Source organism: Podarcis muralis, chromosome 18, assembly GCF_964188315.1.
Source record: "Podarcis muralis chromosome 18, rPodMur119.hap1.1, whole genome shotgun sequence".
Classification (NCBI taxonomy): Eukaryota; Metazoa; Chordata; class Lepidosauria; order Squamata; family Lacertidae; genus Podarcis; species Podarcis muralis.
Genome location: NC_135672.1, coordinates 11,570,096 through 11,594,248, shown reverse-complemented (window position 1 = coordinate 11,594,248; position 24,153 = coordinate 11,570,096). Strand labels below are relative to the sequence as shown.

At 48.4% G+C, this 24,153-nt stretch overlaps 1 protein-coding gene across 1 annotated transcript; it reads right to left on the bottom strand.

Moving 5' to 3' along the window:
- CNN2 (calponin 2) lies at nt 1–22,516 on the bottom strand. The gene is made up of 7 exons (XM_077921809.1): nt 22,357–22,516; nt 11,975–12,096; nt 10,855–10,921; nt 9,287–9,424; nt 7,850–7,966; nt 6,003–6,149; nt 1–4,765 (listed from the first exon to the last, which is right to left on the bottom strand). The coding sequence occupies exons 1-7, from the start codon at nt 22,417–22,419 to the stop codon at nt 4,505–4,507; spliced, it is 915 nt and encodes a 304-aa protein (XP_077777935.1). The 5' UTR covers nt 22,420–22,516; the 3' UTR covers nt 1–4,504.
- Nucleotides 22,517–24,153: the final 1,637 nt, after the last annotated feature.

Genomic DNA, 24,153 nt, shown 5'->3' with positions numbered 1-24,153 from the left:
AATAAGAGGCTTTTTATAGCAAAAAGAACCCCCAACATCTTCGCTAAAATCATATTCCTAAGGACTAGCGCCCCTGTTACTGCAGCGACCGCAAACCAAGAGACTTCTGCGACAAAATAAGAGTTACAGGCAGTGCTTTTATTTCTGGGGGAGTACACAGAATGGCAGAGCTGGAAAAGACCCCAATAAGCCTCGCAAACTTATTTCTAATATTTCCAGCCCAGTTGATCTGTGCTGGGTTAGTATTGCTGGGTTTTTTTATTATTGCTGAAATCAGTGCTTTTTCCCCCCTTGGGGTACGCAGGAGTTCGCATACCCCCCTAAATATTTTGTTCATCTTTGTACTTTTGTCCATTTACTGTATTTGTTTCCCCCCAGTTTGAATGGTAAAATGGTGATTTTCTTGAGTAAATGCTTTTTAAAGAAAAATAAAAATTATTATTATTATTTAAAGAAAAAAAGCACTGATTGCAGGAGATTGTGGACAGGTGAGTTGTTTGGAATCAGAAACAGACTTTGTCTCTGAAAAAACACAGGTCAGATTCTGTGGTCTTTGGAGTAAGTCCTCTAGAGATCTGTGTAGCTCTGAAGTCTACAACTATCCCCCCAAAGTCCTACTGAGAGCAGACCCACAGAAATCGACGAGACGTTTACATACAGGTCTACTCAAGAGTATGAGTTAGTAGGAAACATCTTAGTGGACTACAGCTTTCTACTTTCCCCAAACTTGGGTTTGGTTTTTTAAGACTACAATTCCCATCGTCCATGACCACAGGTCCGGCTAAGTTTCGGGTGATGGGAGTTGTAGTCCAACGAGAGCTGGAGACGAAAGTTTGGGAAATCTAACGGGTTCTTCGGCTGTGGTCTTTCTGGCTTTTTTTCACATCCATTAGCAAACAATTTAGTGACTCGTATCATCGTAAGATTCCCTACAGAGAAATTAAGGCTATTGATGGAATGCTTATAAAAGATTTAAGATGTGCGGACATATTTTTAAAACAACAACATATTGGTCCCTCAGTGTCACAACAAAAATAGATCCTTTAAGCATTATATAAAGGCTTACAAAATTATTTCCAATTTCTTTCTTTTTTAAAAAAGAGGAGTTTTGGTTTTATTTAGGAAAGGAAGAATTCTTGGTCCCTTAAAAATAGTTATGTAGCAGCAAGAAATGGGCGCCTAAGGCCTCTGAGGAGAGGGGGGGGGAGAGAAGGAGAAGTTGCAATCTTGAAAGCCTTTTCAAGTGGCTAGACCTCATTGGGTTAAGCAACCGTCACCCCAAAATATAAGACCTCTGCTGTCCCAAGAACTACGCAAATAGGCTATAGCGATCCCGGCACAATCAAAAATCCCCAAAGACAGGGACGGCAGCTAGATCTTCCTAAAAATATTTAAACCAATCTCGCCCTCCATTCAACAATCTGAGCTTTCAAACGAGCTTTTGATAAGTATCGTCGTCGACATGTGAATCGAGAAATTTGCAGGGCTGCAGTTTCGACTGAACGTCAAGGTCTAGCAACAAGCAAAGTTTTCAACCTGACTTCAAAATCGAAGGCACCAAGGTGAACTGAACCACGTTAAGTGCTGTAGATCAAAAAATGTTAATTTTTTTTACCTTCTACAAGCCAAGTTTTGGTGTGAAATCGGCTACAGATTCCACAGGACTCTGCTTCGTAGTTTAAAAAAAATGATAATCTAAGTTTCTAGTCCCCGTGACGGACGTATTTAGAAAACAGGTGTTGTCCTTGAAGCCAGTGGAGTTTCTGACCCCGTCCCTCCAGTTAATCTTCTTTTTCCCAGTTCGCCCCTCGCTTATACGCATGCCTGCATAGACGTTAATATCCCTTGCACACAAAAATAAAACAAGGACCTCCGTTCTGAAAAGGCACCAATAAAATGCGTGCGAACGGCCGTCAATTTTGCATAATTCGGGTTCCAGCGAGGAAACAAAATCAAATTGACCTTGCAGAATAATTAGGATTATTTTTTAAAGTGGGGGCAATTCTAAAGGCTATATGTGTACACCACCATTCAATGTGAGCACAGAAAACTTGGCTGTTTTGTCGCTACAAAAAACACACACAACAACCCAGGATTTGCAGAGTTTTCTGGACCATATGGTTGTGAACACTGTGGTCTGCGGACAACGCAGGATTCATCGCCAGTTCAGGAAAGCGATTGCACGACATCAGGTTTATTTTGCCTGCCCAGCCCAATTTATCTCTGGCTCTCCAGAGCCTTATGGAATCATAAAGTTGGAAAGAGATCCCCAGCGTTCATCTAGTCCAACCCCCTGAAATTCAAGAATCTCAGCTAAAGAATCTGTAACAGAACGTTTCTGAGCACAATTCAAAGTGTTGGTGCTGAGCTTGAAAGCCCTGAACGGCCCAGTATACCTGAAGGAGCATCTCCACCCCCATCGTCCATCCCGGACACCGGGGTCCTCCACCCGAGGGCCTTCTGGCGGTTCCCTCCCTGCGAGAAGCGAGGTTACAGGGAACCAGGCAGAGGGCCTTCTCGGTGGTGGCGCCCTCCCGTCAGATGTCAAGGAAATAAGCAACTATCTAACTTTTAGAAGACATCTGAAGGCAGCCCCGTTTAGGGAAGCTTTTAACATTTGATGCATTACTGCATTTTAATATTTTGTTGGAAGCCGCCCAGAGTGGCTGGGGAAGCCCAGCCAGATGGGGGGCGGGGTATAAATAATAAATTATTATTGTTATTATTCATGCCATCAGAGTGCATTTTGCTCTGAGTAAACCCACTGGAAAATCAATCGGCCAGAGTTTCAACGGGTCGACTCAGCAAATGGCTAATGTCAGATGACAACTACCCCTATTGCAGGAGCGTCTAACTCTCATAAGTCTGCGATCTACTCCTAGTATAAAAAAAACTTGCTGTGATCTACCCATTGGAGGGAGGGAGGGGAGTGCGTGGGGGTGGGGGGGCGAGTTGCTGAGCTTTTTGGGGGGGGGACGATGTAAAAAATCGCTAACCTATACAGTGGTACCTCGGGTTAAGTACTTAATTCGTTCCAGAGGACCGTACTTAACCTGAAAATGTTCGTAACCTGAAGCGCCACTTTAGCTCATGGGGCCTCCCGCTGCTGCACGATTTCTGTTCTCATCCTGAAGCAAAGTTCTTAACCTGAAGCGTATGCAACCCGAGGTACCACTGTACATCCACCATAGCTGTCAACTTACAGATTTGAAAATAAGGGACCAGCAGCCTCGAAAATAAGGGATCAGCAGCCCAAATAAGGGATTTTGCCGTGGTAAAGAGTTACATACATTGGTGGGATTGACAGATGCTGTCAATCCGGCACGAGGCGGTTGCGGCGCGGCCGCTGAAGCGCCGCCCTTCTGCGTCCCTCCCCATCCCCTCCTCTTCCTCCTCCCTCAGGCCGCCTCCTCAGCCGCCGCCACCGGGCTCGCGGGTGGCATGGGCGAGAGTCTCTCTCGGGCACGGAAGGGCCGATGGAACTCCTCGCGCCAGGACGACGGCGCCAGCGCGCGTGCTCTCTCACGGCGGAGGACCCCGAGCCGCTGCTTCCCTCCCGAGCCGGGCGAGCATGAAACCCGGGGAATTTAAGGGACATCATCAATAAGGGACAGCAGTGGGATAAAGGAGTTTCCCGCCAAATAAGGGACAGTTGACAGCTATGCAACTGCAGGAAACTACAGTCATACCTTTCCGCCAAAACCCGGAAGAACCGGAACGGGTTGCTTCCGGGTTTTGGCGGTTGCGCAGAAGCGCAAAATTGTGCTTTGCACATGCACAGAAGCGCCGAATCTCAACCCGCGGGTTGCGAACGCTACGGGTTGTGAATGTGCATCCTGCACAGATCACGTTCACAACCCCAGCATCCACTGTATTGCCAGTCGTCAGTAGCAGACGCCAAGCGACCGCCCGCAGGACGCGCCGTAGCGACAGAAAGGGGTGGGGTTGGGGGACGGAGACCTTAATTCCACAGCATTTCCCAAACAGCGATCGGTCATGATCCCGCGATCGACCCAGATCTCCCTGGGATCTGCCTGTCGATCGCGGCCGACCGCTTGGACATCTCTGCACCCTGGTGGCGTATTAAATCCAGAATCTCGAGGAGATTTCAAGAGATCTGGCGGGTTGGTGGTGTAAACAAAGCCTTAGATCTGGCCCACATAGACTCACTTTCTTAAAAAGAGAACGAACGGAAGACCTTTGTTTTATTCCAGGCTTCTGCAAACTCAGCCCTCCAGATGTTTTGAGACTACAACTCCCATCATCCCTCACCACTGGTCCTGCTAGCTAGGGATGATGGGAGTTGTAGTCCCAAAACATCTGGAAGCCGAGACGGAGGGAGCCTGTTTTCATCTCTGCTACGCGGAGAAAAGATTCTCATTCTTTTTAAAGTCGCAAATATGGAAAGATTGCAGTATCTGTGGCAATTAAGAGGCAGGAACTGTACAATGGTGATTTGCCGGGGAGGGGAAAATCGGAGGGGGACCCCCCCAATTCCCCAGGCTCATTGCTCCTCTCCTTCCTGGTAGTAGTAATATTCCGCCGAATTCCCGTCGTTATGCGCCGCGTTGGCCGCATCGCCGGCGTTCCCCTGGGGGCAGTATTTGGGGTCGTAGATTTGCCGCCCCAAGCCGAAAACCTGCCCACTCTGGTTGGCCCCCTGGTTGTAGCCCATCTGCAGAGACATGGAGCTGTCGTCGCATTTGTCCGTCCCCAGCTTCGAATCGTAGATGTGCCGCCTCGTTCCTGGAGCGGTCATCCCCACCTGATCGGAGAGGGAAGTATTAAAAAAGAGAGGAGGAAGAATTTGAGCTCGTATGCACAACACCATTAAGAGTTAGGGTGGGCGATAGCGGAATCAGGAGGAGGTCTGAATACTGAAATTGATTATAGTTCTGTGAATTTGGACTAATGTTTACATGTAGACGCAGGTGGCGCTGTGGGTTAAACCACAGAGCCTAGGACTTGCTGATCAGAAGGTCGGTGGTTCGAATCTCCACAATGACGGGGTGAGCTCCCGTTGCTCGGTCCCTGCTCCTGCCAACCTAGCAGTTCAAAAGCATGTCAAAGTGCAAGTAGATAAATAGGTACCGCTCTGGCGGGAAGGTAAAAGGCGTTTCCGTGCGCTGCTCTGGTTCGCCAGAAGCGGCTCAGTCCTGCTGGCCACATGACCCGGAAGCTGTACGCCGGCTCCCTCAGCCAGTAAAGCGAGATGAGCGCCGCAATCCCAGAGTCAGTCACGACTGGACCTAATGGTCAGGGGTGCCTTTACCTTTAATGTAGAACACCTGAGCATGGACTACGTTTGTTTCACCTTTGTGGGCCAAGTGGCTTATTCTGAGTCATCCCCACCTGATCGGGGAGGGAAGTATTAAAAAGAAAAGAGGAAGAATTTGAGCTCGTATGCACAACACCATTAAGAGTGTTTAAGCAATGCTTTAAGATATGGAATTTTTGATTTTTGATATGGAAATGAAATACGGAAAAGTGAATAAAAATTATATTAAAATAATAATAAAAAAGAGGTTTCCGAAGTATATGAAGTATATGTGCAGGCATTCCTACTTAGTTATGAACAGACTTCTAAAGATTTAAACATTTCTGAGGAAAACTGGGTGCTGTACTTTCGCCCACAGATATGTGAAATTTTGAGAGAAATATGCTCAGATCTCAGAGAGGATGAAACCTCCGATTCCTTCACATTTAAAGAGAGAGCGAAAGGGTGCTCTGGTCTGACCGCAGAACGAAGCCGTGATATTAAAAGAAAACCGGGAGAGACTTATCCCCAACTGGGGAACCGAATAAATTTTAACAGACAAAAAAATTAAAACTCGCATCCACTTTCTAAACACCCGGGTAGTCTTGACTGGACAAGAATTATTATTTTTTTTAGCAAAGAATACAGCAAAAGTCACCCGCCTGGTATCAAGTGGCAGGGAGTTCCAAAGATCAGAGTTCTTACCAACGTGGAATGGGCACAATTATGCGGCAACTGTCCTTACCTGACTAGCACATTTGTTTGTTCCCATCTGGAGGCTGATGGTGGAATGGTCCATCGGAGGTAGGATGTGGTTTTTGGGGTCATAGAGGTGTCTCCGGGTTCCGTAGGCCGTCATCCCAGACTGGCTGGCGCATTTGTTGGTGCCCATCTGAAACCGGAGAGGTTTGGGAGTTACTACGGCTAAAAGCAGAGACATCACCTTGCCAACAAAGGTCCGTTATACTTCAAGCTCTGGTTTTCCCAGTGGTGATGTATGGAAGCGAGAGCTGGACCATAAAGAAGGCTGATCGCCGAAGAATGGATGCTTTTGAATTCTGGTGCTGGAGGAGACTCTTGAGAGTCCCGTGGACTGCAAGAAGATCAAACCTCTCCATTCTGAAGGAAATCAGCCCTGGGTGCTCACTGGAAGGACAGATCCTGAAGCTGAGGCTCCAAGACTTTGGCCACCTCAGGAGAAGAGAAGACTCCCTGGAAAAGACCCTGATGTTGGGAAAGATGGAGGGCGCAAGGAGAAGGGGACGACGGAGGGCGAGATGGTGGGACAGTGTTCTCGAAGCGACCAGCATGAGTTTGACCAAACTGCGGGAGGCAGTGGAAGACAGGAGGGCCTATGCTATGCCTATGCTTAAAAGGAACTCAGGAACCGGGAGGACAAAAACTTAAAAAAGAATGGGGGAAATTTATCTAGCAGACCACTGCAAGCATATGGAAACATGAGCAGGATTTGAAGCTCACAGCTGTCCATGGAGGCGCAGGTCAGTTCTGTGTCCAGGGCAGCTCCATCTGGTACGCAGGATGAGACCCTCCCTGCCCGCGGACTGTCTGGCCAGAGCAGTGCATGCTCTGGTTATCTCCCGCTTGGACTACTACCATGCACTCTCCATGGGGCTACCTTTGAAGGTGACCCGGAAAGTAAAATTAATCCAGAATGCGGCAGCCAGACTGGGAACTGGGAGCAGCTGCCAAGACCATGTAACACCAGTCCAGAAATACCTACATTGGCTCCCAGGACGTTTCTGAGCACAATTCAAAGTGTTGGTGCTGACCTTGAAAACCCTAAATGGCCCTGTATACCTGAAGGAGCGTCTCCACCCCCATCGTCCATCCCGGACACCTGGGTCCATCTCCCAAGGGCCTTCTGGCGATTCCCTCCCTGCGAGAAGTGAGGTCACAGGGAACCAGGCAGAGGGCCTTCTCGGTGGTGGCACCCGCCCTATGGAACGCCCTCCCATCAGATGTCAAGGCAATAAGCAACTATCTGACTTTCAGAAGACATCTGAAGGCAGCCTTGTTCAGGGAAGTTTTTAATGTTTAATGCTGTATTGTGTTTTTAGTGTTCTGTTGGGAGCTGCTCAGAGTGGCTGGGGAAACCCAACCAGATGGGCGGGATATAAGTAATAAAAAAAATTATTATTATTATTTATTATTATCCATGAGGCCAGACTTCCCGGGGATGAGCTGCTGTGCTCATTAGGCCTGACAGTCCACCAAGTCTGGGCAAATCCGTGTCCTTGCTAATACAGTGGTACCTCGGGTTACAGACGCTGCAGGTTACACACTCCGCTAACCCAGAAATATTACCTCGGGTTAAGAACTTTGCTTCAGGATGGGAACAGAAATTGTGCGGCGACAGCAGGAGGCCCCATGAGCTAAAGTGGTGCTTCAGGTTAAGAACAGTTTCAGGTTGAGAACGGACCTCCGGAACGAATTAAGTACTTAACCCGAGGTACCACCGTAAAGAGTTGAACTCCAGCTCAGTCAGTGTGATTTATTGCTGGCTTGCTTAGGAGAGTACCTGGGGAAACCTCCAGGTAATTGCTGGGCTCTGGCGGCAAAAGCATCACCCACCTGCAAACCGATGACACACTGTCCGGCTTTCAGCTTCGCGTCGTCAAAGCACCGCTCCTGCTTCTCGGAATATTTCACACCAATGTCGACTCCGCTGTCCATCCCCTTCGTCTTGGCCTGGGAGGGGGAGAAGAAACACCTTAAAGCAAACCTCGCCCGGTCAGTCTCAAAACTGGCTTAAAACTTCTGCAGATTTTGATTGCGTCGCCGCAAGTCTCTAGTCCTCATGGCCCAGGAGGAACAGACTTTGCAAACAGAGGGAGGAACTAGAGTCTTCCACATTTACTTAACATACCATATTCTTTGCTCTATAAGACTCACTTTTTCCCTCCTAAAAAGCAAGGGGGAATGTGTGTGCGTCTTATGGAGCGAATGCAGGCTGCGCAGCTATCCCAGAAGCCAGAACAGCAAGAGGGATTGCTGCTTTCGCTGCGCAGAGATCCCTCTTGCTGTTCTGGCTTCTGGGATTCAGAATATTGTGGTCTGGTGCGTCTTATAGAGTGAAAAATACGGTAGCTCTTTGCGTGTATTGCCGGCCCCCTCTTGCCGCATCCTTGCAAAGAATTATTTAGGACAAGCCTGGAGCTACCAAACTGAATATTAAGGAATTTATATTTTTAAAACACCATAGGCTAGGAATTAAATTTCTTACAGGGTTCTCTACTCACTAAGTTTTGGAAGAAAGCCCTGGACCAAATAAATATGACTGTACGGAAAGAGTTAAAATTTGCATCAGCCACCACCACCCTGGCGCAGCCCAGCCAATCAGCCACCCCAGTGTGGTGCGGACAATCAGCTGCCACCACCCTGGCACATCCCAGCCAATCAGCCATCCCAACGGTGCAGCCCAGCCAATCAGTCACACCATGGTGCAGCCCAGCCAATCAGCCACTACCACCCTGGCACAGCCCAACCAATCAACCATCCCATTGTGTGATGCAACCAATCAGCCACCACCACCCTGGCGCAGCCCAGCCAATCAGGTACACAGTGGTGCAGCACAGCCAATCAGCCACCACCACCCAGGCGCAGCCCAGCCAATCAGGCACACCGTGGTGCAGCACAGCCAATCAGCCACCACCACCCTGGAACAGCCCAGCCAATCAGCCACTACCAACCTGGCACAGCCCAGCCAATCAGTCACACGGTGGTGCAGCCCAGCCAATCAGCCACCACCACCCTGACACAGCCCAGCCAATCAGTCACACCATGGTGCAGCACAGCCAATCAGCCACTACCACCCTGGCCCAGCCCAGCCAATCAGCCACCACCCCCTGGCACAGCGCAACCAATCACCCATCCCATTGTATGATGCAACCAATCAGCCACCACCACCCTGGCACAGCCCAGCCAATCAGCCACGCCATAGAGGCCATGGAGCACTGGGCACTGTCGTTCAGCCCCAAGAAGGCACCCGGTTGCACAAGCGTGACTCACCATGCCCGCCAGCGCCAAGAGCGACACCTGCACCTGGGTCATGTTCCCGTTCTCAAACAGGTCATTGGCTTCGAATACGTCGACGGGCTTCAGGCCGTAGCTCATCATGGCTTTGATGAAGTTGGAGAGGTTCTCAAGCTGCCAAAGGAAAGGGCAACTGAGTCAAGGCTGGCGACCCCTAAAAGCCCCTTCTCACACAACTAGGGGATTCCTTTTAAATCGTCCGGGGTTCGCGTTGGGAATTATCGGTCCGTTTCTGGAAGGGGCAGAGCTCACTCCCAAATGCCTTGGTTCCCAAATGCCTTGGTTCCCAAATGCCTTGGTTCTCAAATGCCTTGGTTCTCAAATGCCTTGGTTCCCAAATGCCTTGGTTCTCAAATGCCTTGGTTCCCAAACGCCAAAAACCCAGAAATGAGTGTTCCGGTTTTCAAATGTTTTTCAGAAGCCGAACACCCGATGCAGCTGTCGGCTATTGTTTCCGGGGCGCCTGCACCAATCAGAAGCCGCGCCTCGGTTTCCGAACATTTCGGAAGCCAAACGGACTTCTGGAACGGATTAAGTTTGGCGCTTTTGTTTTTGCTCTTTATTTGGCCTTTTGGAGGCTTTTTCGGTTCATTTGTTTTTGTGGCTGTGTGGAACCCAGTTCAGCTACTGATTGATTGATTGATTGATTGATTGATGGATTGTGTGACTGTGGAAATGGATAAAAGCCCCCATCCAAACAATGGCTATCATCAGTATGGGTAAGGGAAAAAATAGTTTTTACTTTTGTCATCTACAATACTGTCTTAATTATTTTATAGTACAGTGGTACCTCAGGTACTTAATTCGTTCCGGAGGTCCGTACTTAACCTGAAACTGTTCTTAACCTGAAGCACCACTTTAGCTCATGGGGTCTCCCGCTGCCGCCACGCCTCCGGAGCCTGATTTCTGTTCTCATCCTGAAGCAAAGTTCTTAACCTGAAGCACTATTTCTGGGTTAGCGGAGTCTGTACCCTGAAGTGTATGTAACCTGAAGCGTATGTAACCCGAGGTACCACCGTACTTTGATTTATGGGACGCAGATGGCGCTGTGGGTTAAACCACAGAGCCTAGGGCTTGCCGATCAGAAGGTCGGGGGTTCGAATCTTCTGCAACCCCAGAGTCGGCCACGACTGGACCTAATGGTCAGGGGTCCCATTACCTTACATTGATTTATGCATTCATTTTATGGCTCAATGGTGTTATTAGATAGTAAAATTCCTGTTAAATTGCTGTTTGAGGGGTTGTTTTTAAAAGTCTGGAACGGACTAACCTGTTTTGCCTTACTTTCTATGGGAAAGCAGCGCGCTTTGGTTTTGGAACGCTTTGGTTTTGGAACGGAATTTCCGGAACGGATTAAGTTTGAGAACCAAGGTACCACTGAATGCTTCCCCTGCCCCCAGAACACAGGTCAGCCTTAAAGGCATTCCTGAACCCACCTCCCTAAAAAAAGAATGAAATCCCTTATTCGTATCAAATTCATTGTACCTGGTCTTTCAAACCAATTGCTGCTTTTGCGTTTGACTGTTGCATTAAAGAGAACATACCTGGTGCCAATTGAGGCCTGAGCGATTAATTTTCCTTATCGAACCCGGCTGAAGTTTGTTCATTAGCCTGGGGAGGGAAAACACACACACACATGTAAGGTTTCGACGCCATGTTGGGCAGGAGCACGACTTTCCCCAATTAACTAAAGAACGGTTTTTCATGTTCGGACGCCCGATTATCGTCTTCCAAAGCAACTCCTCTATTCCGAACTTAAAAATGGAAAGCGTAATGCTGGTGGTCAACAAAAGAGGTACAAAGATTCTCAAAGCAAATCTTAAAAAATGTAGTATAAACACCGACAACTGGGAAACACTGGCCTGCGAGCGCTCCAGTTGGAGAGCCTTGACCAAAGGTGTCGTGGGCTTTGAAGACACTCGAACTCAGGACGCAAGGGAGAAACGTGCTAAGAGGAAGGCAGGATTGGCAAATCCACACCGTGATCAACTCCTGTCCGGGAACCAATGTCCCCACTGTGGAAGGACGTGGGGATCCAGAACGGGCCTCCACAGTCACTTACGGACTTACTGTTAAGACCGTATCTGAAGAAGTATGCATGCACACGAAAGCTCATACCAGTAACAAACTTAGTTGGTTTCTAAGGTGCTACTGGAAGGAATTTTTTTATTTTGTTTCGACTACGGAAGACCAACACGGCTACCTACCCTTTAAGACGGTGTTCATGGAAGACAATCTTAGGTAAAGGGACCCCTGACCATTAGGTCCAGTCGTGGCCGACTCTGGGGTTGCGGCGCTCATCTCGCTTTACTGGCCGAGGGAGCCGGCGTACAGCTTCCGGGTCATGTGGCCAGCAGGACTAAGCCGCTTCTGGCGAATCAGAGCAGCACATGGAAACGCCGTTTACCTTCCCGCTGGAGCGGTACCTATTTATCTACTTGCACTTTGACATGCTTTCGAACTGCTAGGTTGGCAGGAGCAGGGACCGAGCAACGGGAGCTCACCCCGTTGTGGGGATTCGAACCGCCGACCTTCTGATCAGCAAGCCCTAGGCTCTGTGATTTAACCCACAGCGCCACCCGGGTCCCTTGGCTCACCTGCATCCGTTATAAAATGAAATTTAAAAAAATATATACCACGCATGAAACACACGTGCCTACTCACTCGCAAAGTGCAACACCATCTTTCAGCCCCTTCTGAAAATCGGGGCCGATGTCTCTTCCGGTGATGCTTTCTATCCATGTCCTTAATTCTGCTTCCTTCTGAGGGTCGTATTTCAGCGCAAGCTGGAGGGGGAAAGAGAAGAGAAACAGGTTTAAAATTCCACAAAGGGCCGGCCAATGGTGTTAGAAATCAAGTCACGTACAAGGTGCGACCGGAAAGTTTGGCGAATGGTCACAGAAATCAGACAGCGAGAAATATCCAAACGTGCAACCGGCATCGGAAACCGACAAAATTACCATTATGTACGGAGGTGAAAAGCAATGACAAACCTAGACAGCATCTTAAAAAGCAGAGACATCACCTTGCGAACAAAGGTCCGTATAGTCAAAGCTCTGGTTTTCCCAGTAGTGATGTATGGAAGTGAGAGCTGGACCATCAAGAAGGCTGATGGCCAAAGAATGGATGCTTTTGAATTCTGGTGCTGGAGGAGACTCTGGAGAGTCCCGTGGACTGCAGGAAGATCAAACCTCTCCATTCGGAAGGAAATCAGCCCTGAGTGCTGACTGGAAGGACAGATCCTGAAGCTGAGGCTCCAAGACTTTGGCCACCTCAGGAGAAGAGAAGACTCCTGGAAAAGACCCTGATGTTGGGAAAGATGGAGGGCACAAGGAGAAGGACGACAGAGGACGAGATGGTGGGACAGTGTTCTGGAAGCTGCAAACATGAGTTTGACCAAACTGCGGGAGGCAGTGGAAGACAGGAGTGCCTGGCGTGCTCTGGTCCAGGGGGTCACGAAGAGGCAGACACGACTAAACGACTAAACAACAACAACAAATGTTCAAATATTTCTCGCCGTCCGATTTCAGTGAACATTCCGGTCATGCCTTGTATTTTTTAACTGGTGCGGGTCCAGTTGCGACCGTGTGGAGATCTCTGGGCACCAGGTTGGCAATGGACGTTTCCATCTATCTGGCCCCTCCATCTTTCTTAAGCAGGGAACCAGAAAGAGCTTATTCCTTGCATTTATCTATCTCCTTTTTCTCCATCATGGTTCTCCAGATGTTTTGGGACGTGCGTCCATTTTCCGCTTGCGGACAGGCCTCCAGAACGGATCCCATCCACAAAACAAGATTTGACTGTATTATTATTTAAACTTGCTTCCATTTCCCCCAACTTACAAAAGCAACATTTAGCAGGGCTATGAACCATTCTATCTATCTATCTATCAATCATCTATCATCTATCTATCTATCTATCTATCTATCTATCTATCTATCTACCTATCTACCTATCTACCTATCTGTCTATCATCTATCATCTATCTATCATCTATCTATCTATCTACCTACCTACCTACAGTGGTACCTTGGGTTAAGTACTTAATTCGTTCCGGAGGTCCGTTCTTAACCTGAAACTGTTCTTAACCTGAAGCACCACTTTAGCTAATGGGGCCTCCTGCTGCTGCCGCACCGCCGGAGCACGATTTCTGTTCTCATCCTGAAGCAAAGTTCTTAACCCGAGGTAATATTTCTGGGTTAGCGGAGTCTGTAACCTGCAGCGTCTGTAACCCAAGGTACCACTGTATTTAAAACCCTTTTCAAAGTTCTGCTACTTAAATTATAAGCCTGGGAAAAGAAAACGAAAGCGCAAAACAGCTCAGCGACGAAGCAACTTAAGTTTCTCCCCATTTTCTCACAGGGGAGCTGCAGGAGAAAAGGAAGTTAAGTCAAGGGAGCCGTCGACTGGGAAAGATTAAGAATCTCTGGCTACGCTGGCCGGCAACAGCAGCTCTCCAGGGTTGCAGACTCAGGGGGATACTTTGAGATTCGAACTCAGGACCGGCACGCTCTATAGCACCAAGCTCCAGCCCTTCCCCTGGACAATTATGAGTTTGGGCGCTTGCGTCATCAAAAGCCTTTCCTGCCCCAATGTGCTTGCCAGTTACAAAAGAAGAAAGAAAAGAAAAAACCCAGAGAGAATGAAGAAATCCCATAATAACCTGGACGAACAGGGCAAGCCTGATGCCACAAGCTGGCGGCATGTCTCGACTTCCTGCTGAATGAGCAAGAAACAAGGAGAGGTATGTGGCCAGGCCTTCTTGGCAAATAAGTCGCAAGCTTCCATGTTCCTTTCAGGGTCTCTTCTCGGCCTCAATAAACTTTGAACCTTTGCTATTCGGGCAAAAACTAAGACCCTCCACTGTGAACAAAAACATGCCCGATTCAGCCACAGGGGTCCATATCCCTGCAGCCCTGGCGCAAGACAGAAACTGTCTTGTTATATAAGCTGGCACATCTTCCAAACAGATCTGGCATCTGTGCCAACTTTCAGGGTGTCTGTAGAGACGCTCAGAAGACGAGATTTAGGCAGCGCCAGATTTACGTATAAGCTAAACAAGCTATAGGGACGTGGGTGGCGCTGTGGGTTAAACCACAGAGCCTAGGACTTGCCGATCAGAAGGTCGGCGGTTCGAATCCCCGCAATGACGGGGTGAGCTCCCGTTGCTCGGTCCCTGCTCCTGCCAACCTAGCAGTTCGAAAGCACACCAGCGCAAGTAGATAAATAGGTACCTCTCCGGCAGGAAAGTAAACGGCGTTTCTGTGCACTGCTCTGGTTCGCCAGAAGCGGCTTCGTCCTGCTGGCCACATGACCCGGAAGCTGTATGCCGGCTCCCTTGGCCAGTAAAGCGAGATGAGTAAAGCAACCCCCGAGTCGGCCACGACTGGACCTAATGGTCAGGGGTCCCTTACTTTGGTTTAGGAACTTAATCCATTCCGGGAGTTAGAGGGAAGGAAGGAGTTGATGCTTTATTTAAGCAATATTTTAAGTTGTTTTTTGATCCTGAAATGTAATAAAATATGGAAAACCTAATGAAAATTATATTCAAAAAGAAAACGTCAAATCTTTACCAAGGCCAACTATCCAGACTGGTCCTACGCGGGCCAGAAAAAAGCCAGGGAAGTCCCCAAATAGGAGTTCCAACACAGAAGGAGAAAGGAAAGAAGGGGAACTCAGGAGCCGGAGTTTAAGAGTCTCTGCCAACTGAGCTAAACCCTCACGAAAACAAAGGTGCCAAGTGAAAAAAGCTCTTGGCTTTGACGCAGACTTTAGTTGCGTGCCCTTTGGCAAGTCTCTCCGGTTCCGTAGCCGATGCCCATATTACCTGAGCCGCCCAGGTCCTCGGGGAACGCTTAGGGGTCAGTTACACGGCGCCATCAAGCAGGCAAAGCGTTGCCCCCGCCGCTTGCAAGCTGGGTTGGCTTGCAACGAAAGGGCACCCGGTTTCCAGCCGATCAGCACATTTTGAAAGGAGAATCTCGCCGCCCGATGGCTCAGCGCTTCTCCTCCTCTGCAGCCGCATTCCGCGCCCAAGCCAGAGGGGGAACAGACAGTATGCCACAAGTGCTGCACGGCTCTTACTAGCCAAAAAATGGAAAACACAAGAACTACCAACAATTGAAGAATGGCAGATGAAGATGATGGAGTTTATGGAGCTGGCTGATCTCACCGCGACCAGAAAACACCAAGAAGATTGGAAGAAATTGAAAGACTATTTGAACAAATGTTGTTTTTTAGTCGTTTCGTTGTGTCCGCCTCTTCGTGACCCCCTGGACCAGAGCACGCCAGGCCCTCCTGTCTTCCACTGCCTCCCGCAATTTGGTCAAACTCATGCTGGTGGCTTCGAGAACACTGTCCCACCATCTTGTCCTCCGTTGTCCCCTTCTCCTTGTGCCCTCCATCTTTCCCAACATCAGGGTCTTTTCCAGGGAGTTTTCTCTTCTCATGAGGTGGCCAAAGTCTTGGAGCCTCAGCTTCAGGATCTGTCCTTCCAGTGAGCACTCAGGGCTGATTTCCTTCCGAATGGAGAGGTTGGATCTTCTTGCAGTCCATGGGACTCTCCAGAGTCTCCTCCAGCACCAGAATTCAAAAGCATCCATTTTTCGGCGATCAGCCTTCTTGATGGTCCAGCTCTCGCTTCCATACATCACTACTGGGAAAACCATAGCTTTAACTATACGCACCTTTGTTGGCAAGGTGATGTCTCTGCTTTTTAAGATGCTGTCTAGGTTTGCCATCGCTTTCCTCCCAAGAAGCAGGCGTCTTTTAATTTCGTGGCTGCTGTCACCATCTGCAGTGATCATGGAGCCCAAGAAAGTAAAATCTCTTTTGAATAAATACTGTAATATTAAAGATATGTAACCACTTGAAAGAAACAATTAGGCCTAGGGTTAAACTGGGATTCAATCTATAAATAAGAAAATGTACGATAAGGAAAGTGATGTAATATGTTTAGGAATGCGATACGGTTTTTTGAAATACTGATATTGGAAACTGCTACATATAACTACTAAGAAATTCAGATGAAAGAGAGTTGAGGAAGTCAGGTACTATGTTTATGAAGATGGATGGTACTTAATTTTAATTAATTAAGTGGTAATATGCTGTATGTACCTTTTTTAAAATCTTTTTTCATCGTTTTTCTGTTTTATTCTCTGTTTGTTTTTATTACTGTTAATTCTTTTTTATTATGTTTATCTACTGAAAATAAGAAATATTATTAAAACAAAACAAAACAGTGGCAGGAACAGAGGCTCCGATTCTTGATCCGAGAAAAAGAGAAGAGTTCCTTTCAGATGTGCGCTCTCATTGTTTTGCAGGGGGTTGGGGATTTTCTCGAGTCAAAATGAGAGTAGCCCCTAAACATTTTTTTTTTTAAGGAAAAAAAAAGCACTGGCTGAAATAAAGTTGGGGGAGCGATTCTCACGAGCGGCACAAAATAAAAATAAATAGCGACCCCGGTGGGGAAAATCGGGACCCAAACCAGCCGCTAGGTCCAGAAGTTCTGGGTTCAAATCTTGCCTTTCCCAGGAACTCAGCGAATGCCTGCGTCAGACACAAGTCACCAGCCCCTGTTTATTGCCGTTCCAATGTCTCCTCGCTGCTGGATCAGCGACTCATGAGGAAGTGGAACGAGATACTCTTGCATGGCAATGATTCAGATTTGCTCACACGCACAAGTTTGGGAGAAAACCAAAATTGCCTGAGCGTGGAAACTCCCCTCCAGCCTTTTCAATAGATTGCCTCTCTCCAGATTTGGTCTTGTCCTTGATTTGAAAAAAATACTTTCGCAACAGGCAGTGACCTCAAAGGCCAGTCTCCATCCAGACAGCTGCTAAAATCCCACTGAAAAAGATATCATAAATAAACTGCGACCTGTCTGCAATATCTAGATCTATTCGTAATTTCGGGCAGGTGCGGGTGGGGCTGTGGGTTAAACCACAGAGCCTAGGACTTGCCGATCAGAAGGTCGGCGGTTCGAATCCCCATGACGGGCTGAGCTCCCATTGCTCGGTCCCTGCTCCTGCCAACCTAGCAGTTCAAAAGCAAGTCAAAGTGCAAGTAGATAAATAGGTACCACTCCGGCGGGAAGGTAAACGGCGTTTCCGTGCGCTGCTCTGGTTCGCCAGAAGCGGCTTAGTCCTGCTGGCCACATGACCTGGAAGCTGTACGCCGGCTCCTTCGGCCAGTAAAGCGAGATGAGCGTCGCAACCCCAGAGTCGGTCACGACTGGACCTAATGATCAGGGGCCCCTTTACCTTTACCTAGTGCTAGGTGAGAGATCCGCAACGTCTGACGTTTCATCTCCTTCTATTCCTCCACCCCAGCTGCTCATTACAGCAGCTTACTTCACTGAAGACTCGAATCTGAGTTTGTTTATTTCCTCTGCCCTCCTTGTCCATTTTCCTTTTATGCCTCGTCTTCTCAAAAAAATAAAAATAAAAGACTTGGTGATTTTGCAGGCCTCCTTGGGCAGAGGAGTTAAGTAGTCTGCATAACTTATCATACAAATAAATTTTAAAAGCGTGACTTTGCTGCCGCATTGACCAGTGTTCTCTCGAGCTTTTTTGGTCAACAGGGCGACCTGCGTTTGCACCCAGAACGCAGGGATTAAATCAAGACACGCTCTCTGCCCTATGGTGGAATCGCACGGGGTGGAAAAACGGGAATTCCTTCTAGACTTTTCCAAGTCTTGGCACGATCGGATGGCTCTGACGAGACTCCAGAACGAAAACAAAAGAGGTTCCCAGGCAGTTTCTGGGACACAGCCAGAACACCAGACTGAAGCAACTGGGAGTGGGCGGGAGGAAACTGGGGAACCGAGCGCAGCTCTAGGATTTGCAAGATATCAGAGTTAAAAGGGGTCAGAGCAGAAGAAAGATGTTAAATCTATTTTTGTATGCCACAAAACTGCGGCTCGTATTTTGTTAGCTAAAAAGTGGAAAACTCAAGAATTACCAACAGTAGAAGAATGGCAGATGAAGATGATGGATTTTATGGAGCTGGCCGATCTAACCGGAAGAGTCCAGGAGGAGGAGGAACACCATGAAGAATGGAAGAAATTTAATGACCATTTAGCTAAATTTGTTAAGCTAAAATAACTGGAAATAGCATCCAGATATTTAATGGGCTTAGGGTTTTATCTATGTTAACTGATAAAATATTATGTTTAACAAGAAGGAGAATATTTAAAGACGTTCATGTTTAATTTAAAGGGTATTAAAATTGGGATTTGGAAAACCGCTATAAGGATATGCAATGAAATTCAACTAAGTTGTTCTACAAAGTAAATAACTGTTATTTTCAATAAGGTTATGATTTATGTTTGTTATGTTTTGTTTGTTGTATGTTTTTGTTCTGAGGACTAAGCCAGAGGTTTTTTAAACCGTTTGCCAATTCCATTTCGAACGACAGGACAGCCAAACGCCTCTGCCCTCTCTGCCTTGCTCTTAACTTTCCTTGCTGCGACGATGGAGGACTTGTGTGTGAGTCGACTGGCTTGGCGGAGATCATAATGCAGTGGTACCTCGGGTTACATACGCTTCAGGTTACAGACTCTGCTAACCCAGAAATAGTGCTTCAGGTTAAGAACTTTGCTTCAGGATAAGAACAGAAATCGTGCTCCGGTGGCACGGCAGCAGCAGGAGGCCCCATTAGCTAAAGTGGTGCTTCAGGTTAAGAAGAGTTTCAGGTTAAGAACCTCCAAAACGAATTAAGTACTTAACCCGGGGTACCACTGTAAAATTTATTATTACAGTGGTACCTCGGGTTACAGACACTTCAGGTTACATACGCTTCAGGTTACAGACTCTGCTAACCCAGAAATAGTGCTTCAGGTTAAGAACTTTGCTTCAGGATGAGAACAGAAATCGTGCTCCGGTGGCACGGCAGCAGCAGGAGGCCCCATTAGCTAAAGTGGTGCTTCAGGTTAAGAACAGTTTCAGGTTAAGAACGGACCTCTGGAACGAATTAAGTACTTAACCCGAGGTACCACTGTAAAATTTATTATTACGGTGGTACCTCGGGTTACAGACACTTCAGGTTACATACGCTTCAGGTTACAGACTCTGCTAACCCAGAAATAGTGCTTCAGGTTAAGAACTTTGCTTCAGGATAAGAACAGAAATCGTGCTCCGGTGGTGCACCGGCAGCGGGAGGCCCCCATCAGCTAAAGTGGTGCTTCAGGTTAAGAACGGACCTCTGGAATGAATTAAGTACTTAACCCGAGGTAACACTGTATGTCAAAAGCAAAAGGAACTGCAACTGATTTTTATGTATTAGCAACTTTGTATTAATGTAACCTTTTCATCTGTAGCTCTGTATTTTTGTCACATTTTGTTTAAGCTTGTTATTGGGATGAGCGATAACAAACTTAGTTGGCCTCTAAGGCGCTAACGGAAGGAATTTTTTAATTTTGTTTCGACTACGGCAGACCAACACGGCTCCCTACCTGTAACTTTGTTTAAGCTGTCTGCTGTTGCCTTGGGGTTTTGTACACTGCTTAGAGATGTTTTCAAATAGATCAAGCAGTACAGAAATCAAATGCCAACAAAGGTCCGTATAGTTAAAGCTCTGGTTTTCCCAGCAGTGATGTATGGAAGTGAGAGCTGGACCATCAAGAAGTCTGATGGCCGAAGAATGGATGCATTTGAATTCTGGTGCTGGAGGAGACTCTTGAGAGTCCCATGGACTGCAAGAAGATCAAACCTCTCCATTCTGAAGGAAATCAGCCCTGAGTGCTCACTGGAAGGACAGATCCTGAGGCTGAGGCTCCAAGACTTTGGCCACCTCAGGAGAAGAGAAGACTCCCTGGAAAAGACCCTGATGTTGGGAAAGATGGAGGGCACAAGGAGAAGGGGATGACAGAGGACGAGATGGTGGGACAGTGTTCTCGAAGCTACCAGCATGAGTTTGACCAAACTGCGGGAGGCAGTGGAAGACAGGAGGGCCTGGCGTGCTCTGGTCCAGGGGGTCACGAAGAGGCGGACACGACTCAATGACTAAACAACAAGACAGAAATCAAATGATCGAAATCAAGTCAAATAATTACACCGGGGACTCTCAGCTCCAGGCTCAAAGACTCTGCAGCTACAAGGCGAAAAGCTGAGAAGCCAACCCAGGACTCAAGAAAACAAAGTCTCCGAAAAAGGAAAGGGAAAAGGAGCTGGTGAAAAAAACAGAAGCCATCCTATTTCACTGAATGGCCCAGTTACTCAGAGGTAAGCGAAAGGAGACCACCACAAAAGCGAAGGGCCAGTTGCAGGTCAATTTCACAAGGGACTAGCACCTTTTGCAGGCTTTTAACAAAAGATTATTTGCTTGTCCTTTCTACACGCCTTTCCTCCAAAAACCTCAAACTTGGCCTACACAGTTCTTCGCAGTTTTGATCCTCACAGCAGCCCTGCAGGGCTGAGCCCTAGCGGCTGGTCACAATAAGCAAGATCTGCGTCTGGAGTGGAGAGATTTGAATCCAGGGCTCCTGACACTCTACAACCACAATGTTGGCTGCAAGGGAGAATGGGGTATGTGAGATTCAATTCTGGGAGTGTAAACCTTCAGCTGGAACCATCCCCGCTTTCACTTTCAAGCATCAGTCAAAAACTTGTGATATTCCCAGACAGGCCTGGGAAATTAATTAATTTTCCCCCAGTGAGCTTGGGGGGGGGGGGGCAGAAAAGTCACTGCAACTTTCTTGTACAACCTTTTTGTATTTTTTAATGAAGAGTGAAGCCTATAAATATTTGAATAAACGGGATATACATTTTGGTGTGTATGAAATAAATAAAAATTACAAGGATCAGTCTAATTCTGCCAAGATGTTTCCTTTTATACCATAGTTTTCTAAATATTCTTTAAAGATTACTTGTATTGTATAAATATAAGTTCGTAGGGAGGTAAAAAGTGACCATATAAGAAAAATGTAACTGTGGGTGGATAGATAAAAGCACTGTGAGATTAATCAGAAGTCATTTTTAATTTTCTTCTCTGTAAGTTTTATAACTGCTTTCAGTACCAGGAGTATATATGATGATAGTTATATTAATCTTGTTGTATCTTATAGTGCGGCGGTTTGTTTGATTCTTCTGTTACTTGTTTGTTTGACTATGTTTGTTTACTTGTTTGTCTTTTTTAAATAAATGTATTCGTTTTAAATTAATGTGGAAGAAAAATGTGGATATGTCTATGTGTGCATGGGCATAGCTGCGCCCCCCCTCAATAAAAATATTTAACTGAGGTTCTGCCTCCCTGCACAACATAAAGCCTGCCCCCTAACATAAATCCTGTGTGTGTGATAAATAAATTAAATAAATCCAGAATGCTCATGGAGAGAGCCGCGTTTTCAGAGCTGCCTAGCTCGCAGGGTTGGTGTGGGATTGAATCAGTGCTGGGGGGGGGGGGGTTAGAAGACCCACATACGCCAGCTTGAGTCCCTGGTAGGTGGTGGCGGGGAATGGGCAATGGGGGGCAGGGACCTACATACGCCACCTTGAGACGGGGTGGGGGGGCGTGGCGGCTCTAGACTGCCTTCAATAAACGCAAACCGCCCGTCGGATAAACCCGATGCGCTCGCGCCGCCACCTCTCCAAAGCGGCCTACCTCGCGCGGTTGTTGTGCGGGTTGAATCAGCGCTGGGGGAGCGGGGTGTGTGTGTGGAGAGAGAGACCCACATACGCCACCTTGAGTCCCCAATGCGTATGTTTGGGGGGGGGGGGAGTGGGCGCTAGACTGCGTTCAATAAAGGCAACCCGTCGGCCGAATAAACCCGATGCGCTCGCGGCGCCGCCTCTCCAAAGCTTCCTACCTCGCGAGGTTGTTGTGGGGATTGAATCGGCGCTGGGGGGGTGGGAGGCGAAGACCCACATTGAGATTCTTGTGGGGGGGACGGGGACGGGAAGTGCGCTCTAGACTGCGTTCAATAAAGGCAACCCGTCGGTCGATGAACCCGGAGCGCTCGCGGCGGCGGCGCCTCTCCAAAGCGGCCCCTCCGTGCGCCCAGGGCGCATTTACGCATTTGGCGAGGGGGCGCGCGTCGGACCCCTTACCCGGTTCTTGACTTCGGCCGACAAGCCGTAGCTGGGTCCCTTGTTGAACTGGTTGTTGCTCATCTTGTGCCGGGGCAGGGCGCTGTCTGGCGGGGCAGACGCGCTCGGGCACACGCTCCAAAAGCAAGGGAACCCGCTCGGCGCGCCTCCGCCCGCCCTCGGCCAAGTTTTTGGGGCCAGCCCAGCGCCGCCTCCCGCGCGCTGATTGGCCGCCAGTTGAAATAGCCTTATAAGGGCAGAAAGTGCCGAATTCCTGCAGGATGGCAGTTTCCTGTGTGTGGGTCTCCTTCGAGAGGAAAAGAAAGCGAAAAGGAAAACCAGAGAAAAGGCGAAAATTCCCAGCAAAGGTCGTGGAAATCGTGGAGTCGGAAGGGAACCCTGCGGGTCATCTAGTCCAACCCGCCCTGCAATGCAGGAATTTCAACTAAAGCATCCGTGGCAGATGGCCACCCAATCTCTCCTTAGAAACCTCCAAGGAAGGAGCGCCCAGTTTTGCAGGCATCCCTGCGCCTTTGAAATAGCTTTGGGGACAGACAGGCATTCAACCGGTGAAGCTGAAACTAAAACGACTTTGAATCCTGCAGGGTTTTGGCGACTGTGATAAAGACCCCTCTTCCCTGAGCCTTACAAGGGGCTCCTAGCAGGGTTTGCAGGTCCTCCAGTTTTGGGGACAGACAGGCATTCAACTGGTGAAGCTGAAACTTAAGTTGCTTAGGGGAAAGCGTCGCCCTCCGCCCAAAGCCTTGTAATGGGCTTCTGGTGGCCTCCTGTGGCCTTGACAGGTAGACATTCAACTGGGGAAGCTTTTGGTCACGCTGCTTAGGTTAAGGTTCACACTCTAACGGGTTTTTGCCGTTGTTTATGGTGTGACGTGGGTGGCGCTGTGGGTAAAAGCCTCAGCGCCTAGGGCTTGCCGATCGAAAGGTCGCGGTTCGAATCCCCGTGGCGGGGTGCACTCCTGTTGCTCGGTCCCAGCGCCTGCCAACCTAGCAGTTCGAAAGCACGTCAAAGTGCAAGTAGATAAATAGGGACCGCTTACTAGCGGGAAGGTAAACGGCGTTTCCGTGTGCGGCTCTGGCTCGCCAGAGCAGCGATGTCATGCTGGCCACGTGACCCGGAAGTGTCTGCGGACAGCGCTGGCCCCCGGCCTCTAGAGTGAGATGGGCGCACAACCCTAGAGTCTGTCAAGACTGGCCCGTATGGGCAGGGGTACCTTTACCTATGGTGTGAGGACACTACTAGAATTATGATTATTACTTTGCCCTGTTAAGCCTTGAAATAGATTGGGAGGTAAGGCAGTCATTTAAGTGGCAAAGCTCAGCTCAAGCGGCCCGGCCAATCGGCAAGGTTTGTGGGTTGGCTGCGTGGCCGCTGGGTGCACTGATGGGTTGGTGCTGACCTTGGAATCCCTAAACGGCCCAGTATCCCTGAAGGAGCGTCTCCACCCCCATCGTTCAGCCCAGACACAGGGGTCCTCCTCCTGAGGTCTTCTGGCGGTTTCCTCCCTGTGAGAAGTGAGGTTACGGGGAACCAGGCAGAGGGCCTTCTCGGTGGTGGCACCCGCCCTGTGGAACGCCCTCCCTTCAGATGTCAAGGGGATAAAAAACTCTCTGACTTTTAGAAGACATCTGAAGGCAGCCCTGTTTAGGGAAGCTTTTTATGTTTGATCGCTTTATTATTATTATTAATATTCTGTTGGGTGCCGCCAAGAGTGGCTGGGGAAACCCAACCAGATGGGCAGGGTATAAGTAATAAATTAGTAGTAGTAGTAGTAGTAGTAGTAGGTTACCTTGATAT